Raw genomic sequence first — 8,340 nt, 5'->3', positions numbered from 1 at the left:
TGTTCGTTCCTTTTTAAGAAAATTATCTTACAGTCCATAAAATAATACCTGACAGAAAGTATAAAGCACACAATGAACGAGCTAAGTAAATTCAGAATTGCTACTGTACAGGAATACAACTTTTAGCGATTTTCTTTATTATCTGAATTACATTCATTTACCTGAGGTTGAGGAGGACTCTTGGATCCACACCGCGCTTGATTTACCAACTTCAAATACCAATTACTAATATACTAACTAAATAAGAAAGTAGTTTTAAGTACAAACAATAAATATAACAGCATGCAGATCGTTCTCTAAGATTCGTTGCACTGTACTGTCTTCAGTATCGACTTCCTTGTCAGGGAGCTGTCAATCACAAACTCACTAGCCAATCAGCGTAAAGCGGCCATAAATCCCGCCCACACGTGAGCTTTGTGCCAGAAAGGCGAAGGAAAAATTGAGAAGCGTAAACGAAAACTCGGAAAGCGCAAATGAAAAATCTAGCAGCGAATTCAAAACTATTATTTGCAAAAACGAAACTTAGAAAATTGTTAAGAAATCATGTCACATTCTTGCAACTGAGTTTATTGTTTTCAATATCAAAGTGTTTTTTTTCTTTCTCATTGTATATTTTTGTTCGTTTTTTAAAAGTTTGCGTTCATTCTTATTGGCACAAAAGGAATCCCATACAGAACTGGCGACATTTTCGCACTGAATGAAAGCTAAGGTTTATCCAAGAAGTGGATAGATTTGTCGCTATGTGCTTCTTCTGAACAAAAGCCGCTAGATGGCTCGTAAAAGTGACTAAATCAAAAGACAGATTTTCTAATTCAGAAACAATGTTTTGTGTGTGCACCTCAATGTGCGCACACAAATGAATTTGGCTTAAACGCTGTTATGTGAAATTTTCTTCCCCTTGCCTGGGCCCCAAGCGCGCATGGGCCCCTGGGCCTGTGCCCATAATGCCCATTGGATAATCCGGCCCTGAGCAATAAGAGAAAGAGAGAGGGTTTGTTTTTTTTCTCCTCATTTGTCTGTCAAGTATTCACAGAAGAGATGGGTTTGAAGTAGTTTTTGAATGTTGTGAGAGATGTGGTTGACCGGACCGAGTTAGGAAGAATGTTGCACCAGGAAGGAGTCGTGAAGGAGAATGAGCAACCTGTGGGGTATTCCAGAAAGCAGGGTTAATTTACCGTCAGCTAAACCCTGAACTCTCGGTTGATTAACCCAAACCATGCTTACTCGGGGTATGTCGGTTCCAAATCACCTGAGAAGAGTTAGTTTAATAACCTCCCGAAAGATACCCCGAGTTAACGCGCGCTCACAGAAACAACATGAAAACATTGTCAATGGATCACAGATTTCACGAGTCACCATGGAAACGGCAGGGAAGCTTAAAGTTTTTGACTGTAAAACAACGTTATAAATTAGAGTTTTTTTTCACAGACTTAAATCTGCGTCAGTGTATAAAGTGCGGGATAAAAATCATCAAATTAAATTATTTAGGTTATGTGTTTATAAAACTATAAACGCTATAAATTAATTCTTTAATTAAAGATATAAATATTTCAAATATATGCACTATTTTTATACTATAATATTTAAAATATATACTCATCATGGCTATCTTTGTTACATAAACTGTAGATTTGTTGAGATGTTTGTAACTGTAATTTTAACGTGTTTACCATAGTATTTGACCAAAATTGTGTTGTGTATATGTATCACATTGGTAATTTTGAAGGCAGTATTAAACCTTTTTTTTGTTCCTTCTCTGTATGTTCCTTAAAAAAATCTACCTTTATTTGGTTTTGTGAAAAGTGACTTTGTATTGTATCTGCTTTATTTTCAACAGTTGCTGATGTAGTCATATTAATGGAGACTCTTTTAATTCTAGAAACTACTACATTGGTCATAATTTTGGGGGGGAAAATGTGCAATGCTTTTCAGTTCACTACACTATGTATGATAATTAATTTACAGCAGAGGATGAAGGTCTGCTGTGACATGAGGTATAGGTTTAAAATGTTAGGCATATACATAATAATCAAGTAGCCTTTATATATCCCTTTCAAATACACTTACATTTAGTTTTTTTGTTTGTTTCTTTTGACTTTGTTTGCTAAAAGAACGTGGCTTTCCAAATGTTAAAAGAGGTGGAACCGGCCTATCCTGAAAGGCTCATTGTAATTTAGAGAAAGGCCTTTCAATACTAAACTGTAGGAGGAGGCTGATGATCAGAAAGACATTTTTATGGAATACAGTCAGTATGAAAAACCTTAAGTCTAAGTTTTTTATGTAAATGGATATAAAATTATAATAAGAATTTAAATATGTGAACAATATGGTCCCATTGGGGGGTCATCTAATAAAACCATGGAAACCTGCCAGCCTGGGAATCGAACTTGCAACCTTTGAAGTTTTAAATCTGGCTCTCTAACCATTAGGCCACAACTATCTTTGACCCAATGCATCAAATATTGCATAATAAGTGGACAAGAGTAATGATATGCAATCCTCGGGAGTTAAAATACTTCAACATCCTTTAACTGTTGGAAATTGTAATGTGTATATTTATCCAGTGATATTTGGAGATGTTTTAATAAACCTAATTCAAAGTATATACAATATTTAATCTAAATAGCCTACATAAAGTTTAACAATAACAGCTTACATTATTTTATTTAAAGATTATTCCATTTTAAAAGGTTAAATAATGAAGTTAATAAAAAATTTGTTGTGAATGCTGAATTGCGATGAGATTGGAAATGTAATTGTAATATTGCTGTAAAATTATAATATATTATATGTAATCCGTGTTTTCACGCCCACTTGACGCTCATCAAAAACGCACACATGCGCAGACAACCCCTAAAGCTTAGTAACATTTCCTTAAAATGAACTAACCCTGGAACATAACCTGCTCCGGAGCAGGTTATCTTCAGAGAGTAAGTTGCTGTGGTTACTTACATACCCTGAAAGTTATCTCCGTTTTTGGAACCGAAAGTTGGGGTTATCCGCTAACTAACCCTTAAACTTACCCGTGTATGTCACATAACCAGCTTTCTGGAATACACCCCTGTACAGAGCCAGTTCTAACAAAACACATGGAGAGGTTAGACAAAGACCAAAACAGATATACAAAATAACATACTTGGGTGACTGTTACAAAAAGTGTAAAGAAATATGTGGGTCACATTTCATCCAAATATTAAATTAACATTAAAAGAAAGCAATTATAATTATATTTCAAAATAAATAAACAAAGCCTATTTAAGGATCATTTAAATGTATCTGCATTGTGACCTTATTTGAGTGACCATATACAATCTGGATCTGTTTCTAGTCAGATGAAGTCAGACTATAATGCAAGAACTTAATTGTTCATTGACAATGGCATTTTTAGTTGTTCCAGTATTACTGGCATACAAACTTGTTGTTAGGCAGTGACGCAGTGTCAAACTTTTTAGGCTTTTGTTTAAGATGTGTAGACTATTAAAGAAAAAACAATAGGTGCAGATGTCTATTAATTAAATGGCATGAAATGTTTTACAAGAATTATATATATATGTATTGGTAAAGGTGAACCGGCATGTTCTAAGAATACTGACAGCAGGCTGGAATGAAAGAACAAGGTGTGTCAGATATAAACTTTGTGGTGTAGTGAGGGCACAAGAAATCCTAATGAGACGACAGATCTTGCGGCATGTCATTAAAACCTTCTCAGAAAGAAAAAAACATTATGATGACATGTCAGATAAATCTACACGTTGCTGGGGCAATACTTCTTAACATAGCAGGTGAGTTAACTTGATTTAACATGCTGCACATTGTCGTTGGGTCATTTTGGTTTTTATGGTTATGGAAACTCTCTCAAGAACAACGATGCTTAATAAATCTTATGTTTACTGTTTTTTAATTTAAAGCAAGTTTCTTTGTAACACATACAAATGAAAAACTTACTGCATTTAAAAGATAAAAGTCTAAAAAAAGGTTTAAAGTAGGCTATTACAAGTAATTATGAGAATTAAAATAAGTAATTTTCTCATTCTTAAAATAATTGATCAATCAATCAATGTCTCATACTGCAGATTATAATATTAAAGTCCTAAAGTAAAAGTATATCAAGTTAAAGTTAAAAGTGCTAAAATAAGACATTTTGAAAATTACTAATCTGAATTTAAGAAATCAGAATATTTAACATGTATTGGCTGTAATTCAGTGCTGTTACCACCTAAAACGTTAAAACATTCAACACCCAAGGGCACCCCAATCCTGAATATCTGATTACATCCCTTCTATGATCCCTAAACACACACACACACACCTCATGTGAAGATATGATTTAAACTACACTAACCAGTTCATCAGCCTTGTTAATCTTTGCATTTACTTTGCTCTGTTGCGTTTAGAAAACTGTGAATAAATTGCAAAAAACGTTAATATACAAATTAAAAAATTAAAAAAACACAAAAAAATGTAATGTTTAATTTAAACTCTGTTTACCAACTCTAAATTTGTTGTTTTGTTCTCTTAAAACAGGCTGTATCTGTCAATCAGACGGTATGTTGCTACACCTTTTTATGACCATAAAAAAATCACACTGTAAATGGTTTACATACACTGTACACTGTTTTCAAATCGAAAGAAATGCTGTTTAGTTTTACCTGAATTTCAAAAATGAAAGTATGTGTAGTAGTGAAACAACATACAGTATTTAACCAGGAATGTGTACTAAGAAGTTTTACGTTCTAATTTTAACAAGAAAATCTCACATCTTTTCTTTCGTCAGTGTGTGGCCAAGCAGCTCTCAACACTAAGATTGTTGGAGGCGATGATGTGACAGCAGGGTCTTGGCCCTGGCAAGTCAGTATTCAGAGACTCAGTACTAGAAGTCATTTCTGTGGTGGCAGTATCATCAATAAAGACTGGGTTTTATCTGCAGCTCACTGCTTTCAGAGGTATGAAAGCCTAAAAATGGAATGCATGGTACATTCTTTCATTGTTTACTGACCTGTACACTGTTAGAATTTTTTTATTTTACAGGTAATGAGCTGTATTTTTTTAACAGACTTTTTCCTTTTTGTTGTTACGTCTAAAACACATGACTTGAAGACTTAAAGTAATATAGGGCACATACTGTACGTAAAGCATATACACCACTTTCTCACAGTTTTGAAGCTTAAAAGCCTCACCTATTGTGTCTCATACAGTCCTCATTCTTTCTAGTTTCTCTTTCTGTTTTAACAATTCATCAGTCATGACAGAATTTTCAGCATTGGACTATTCCTCTACTCCAACTTATATTGTGATAATATATTGTACAGTGTATATATACATATATATATATAGTCATATATTGTGACTGATGAATAATAATGAATACAGACTTTTTCTATTTTCAGCAACCCTGCATCTAATATTATAGTCTCTTTGGGACGTCAGACATTATCAAGCATGAACTCAAATGAGATATCTAGAACAATACACCAAGTCATCAGTCATCCTAACTACAACTCAAAAATCCAAAACAATGACATAGCTCTGTTAAAGCTCTCTTCTTCTGTGCCGTTTACCAATTACATACGACCCATCTGTCTGGCGGCTGCCGGTAGCACATTTGATGCGAGTACTAAGAGCTGGATAACAGGATGGGGAAAACTTCATTACGGAGGTGAGCGACATCCAAGATACTAAGGTTCTAAGATTCAAAAACATGTAGTGTCACAGAGCTTCATGAGAGACAACAATTTATATGCCATAGACACCCAGCTTCCAAACACACTGCAGGAGGTGCAGATACCGATTGTGAGCAACGCTGACTGTAGCAAAGCTTATGGAGGTTTCATTACAAGCAACATGATTTGTGCTGGTCTTACCGCAGGGGGCAAAGACTCATGCCAGGTAAGACATCTGCTGTAAGACTCTACCTTAAAGTGCTCACTGTATGGCAAAAATATAAATGTTAAGTGGTTCTCTATGCAGGGAGATTCTGGAGGTCCGATGGTGTTTAACAACGGCACCCTGTGGATTCAGTCAGGGGTTGTGAGTTTTGGTCAAGACTGTGCTCTACCCGGCTATCCTGGTGTGTACGCTAGGGTTTCTCAGTACCAGTCTTGGATCAACTCTCACATAAACAGTAATCAGCCTGGATTTGTCTATGTTAACTCTACTGGATCCAATAGTTCATCTTGCACTTTGTTTTCTGTTTCTCACACATTTTTCATCATCTCCCTCATCTTCTTCCTTCTTCTCTTTGTTTAAAAAAACTGTACAATAAGCGTATACAGATGATATAGGGCACTCCTAAATCAGTTAAGGTTTTTATTTATTCACATTTAGTTTTAAAGATACTAAAAGAGAAAACAACCAGGATTTTGTAATGTACAGGCGAAAATGTAAATGGTTCGCTTTGATGAATAAATGACAAATTGTAAAGCGACTGCGGTTGATCTAAATCCAGATTTGAGGTAAGGATGCCACCTGGTGCTCAATTTGTGGGGATGCAGGCACTTTTGCCATAAAAATACAATACACTGTAAAACTTTTCTGTAGTTACTGTAGATTTAATTAGTTAAAACTTTCCTATTTTTTTTATAAAACTTTAAACACTTTGACTTTTGAGATTCAAAATGAGCAAGAAGAGACTGATCTCAAAATACTGGCATTAGCACAGCAATACTGCAAAAAATGACTGGCATATTCAAGCACACACTACACCTCAACCTTTTAATTCAGTTCTATCAGATTCTTCCATAATTAAACACAAACATGCCAGATTCACAAAACTGTTCTTAAGAGAAAATATAAGAACTTTCTTCAGATAAATTACAGAAAGTTCTTAAAAATATTCTTAAATGCAATTCTAAAATACTGTATTTCCATCTTCATTTTTTCAAAGACTAAACGGGCAGGGCAGTCTTTGTCAATGATTATACTACAAGAGTAATTTGTCCATTTGTTAAACTTTATTTGTGTAACAAGCACCTCGCGACTCGCATTATTATGTAAGCGTGTAATGTGTTACAGTAAACGACATTAACAAGTATTATAAGTATACTTCTTTAGCCTATATATTATGACATCATCATATATATTTTTGTAACATTTTGCAATGTATGTAAAAGCACTGTGGATTATCTAATAATGAAGGCTAAATATTGGTAACTTAAGGCAGTTACTGATCAACATTATATCAATATAAAATAATTCACAAAAGTGATGGAAACGCCAAATTTCGAATTAAAAATGATGGTCATTCTTAAACGCCTGAGCAAAGTCGTCAAGTATTTCTGTAATTGCCTCTTAGAACTATCACGACTATGTTTCCCGAACAGCAGACATCCACAAAAGCACCGCATTTATTGAGTTTTCTAATCGTCTGTTTGCGCAAGTATTATTATATTTGAAAACTATTATATTCAGTGGCTTCTCTTACTTTTCTTACTGATATTTAGTGCCAGTTTATTAGGAAGTGACGGTTGACTAGTCGGATGGAAACGGTGCTTATTCGCAAATGTTTTATGCGATATTCCAATTTTGCGCATAAGCTAAATTGGCAACTTTGGATGGAAACCCGGCTAGTGACAGGTTGTTGGAAACGCTGTTTTGTACTAATTTTATTCGCAAGTTACCTGTCGTACGGTGCTGCTGCTTCCTGCCGGGAAAGAGAGACCTCGCGCTCGCGGGGCAGCACTGGCGACATTTTCCCACTGAATGAAAGCTAAGGTTTATCCAAGAAATCTCTAGATTTGTCGCTATGTGCTTCTTCTAAACAAAAGCCGCTGGAGGGCTCGTAAAAGTGATTAAATCAAAAGACAGACTTCCTAATTTAGAAACACTGTTTTGTGTGTGCACCTCCATGTGCGCGGGAGAGAGAAGCGCACCGCAGAATGAATATGGCGTAAACGCTGTTATGTGAAAATGTTTTCCCTTGCCTGGGCCCCTGGGCCTGTGCCCATAATGCCCATTGGATAATCCGGCCCTGGGCACCACCCAATCCAAATCTTACGTGTTACTTAAGGGAAGGATGGGTTTAGTCATACACTGTAAAAAATGACACGGCTATTTACTTAAAAAAAATTAAGGTAACAGTATTACACAAAATATTTTTAAGTACTTTAAAGCATATTTTTAACGGAATATTCCACAAATAAATCAAATAAAATTACATGATAAACTTTAAAAAATCAAGAAGAAATACTAATTTGAGCATTGGAGATAGCTTCTTGATCTTTTTTAACTTCAGTTTAACATCTATTATTGTTTATAACATATATGATGTACAAGTAAGCTGAGAGTTGACTCAGTACTGACATTAGCAGCATTACTGTTCACTGAGTGAATAAAAAACAAACA

At 34.9% G+C, this 8,340-nt stretch overlaps 1 protein-coding gene across 1 annotated transcript; it reads left to right on the top strand.

The window, feature by feature from the left end:
* Positions 1 to 3,651: 3,651 nt before the first annotated feature.
* Positions 3,652 to 8,121, top strand: LOC130562040 (trypsin II-P29-like). Its single transcript, XM_057346834.1, has 6 exons — positions 3,652 to 3,782; positions 4,525 to 4,545; positions 4,775 to 4,943; positions 5,388 to 5,656; positions 5,747 to 5,886; positions 5,968 to 8,121. Exons 1-6 carry the CDS (start codon positions 3,689 to 3,691, stop codon positions 6,244 to 6,246), a joined length of 972 nt encoding a protein of 323 aa, XP_057202817.1. The 5' UTR covers positions 3,652 to 3,688; the 3' UTR covers positions 6,247 to 8,121.
* Positions 8,122 to 8,340: the final 219 nt, after the last annotated feature.

The sequence above is a fragment of the Triplophysa rosa genome, linkage group LG11 (genome assembly GCF_024868665.1).
Source record: "Triplophysa rosa linkage group LG11, Trosa_1v2, whole genome shotgun sequence".
Classification (NCBI taxonomy): domain Eukaryota; kingdom Metazoa; phylum Chordata; class Actinopteri; order Cypriniformes; family Nemacheilidae; genus Triplophysa; species Triplophysa rosa.
The sequence above is the reverse complement of the archived record's forward strand: the minus strand, read 5'-3'. Positions and strand labels throughout refer to the sequence as shown.

Bases quoted from the DNA above. Each gene is read 5' to 3' on its own strand.
- LOC130562040 (XM_057346834.1), top strand. From the start codon at position 3,689: ATGTCATTAAAACCTTCTCAGAAAGAAAAAAACATTATGATGACATGT. The intron at 4,546-4,774 runs GTATGTTGCTAC...TTCTTTCGTCAG, and splicing joins CTGTATCTGTCAATCAGACG to TGTGTGGCCAAGCAGCTCTC. The intron at 4,944-5,387 runs GTATGAAAGCCT...TTCTATTTTCAG, and splicing joins GCAGCTCACTGCTTTCAGAG to CAACCCTGCATCTAATATTA.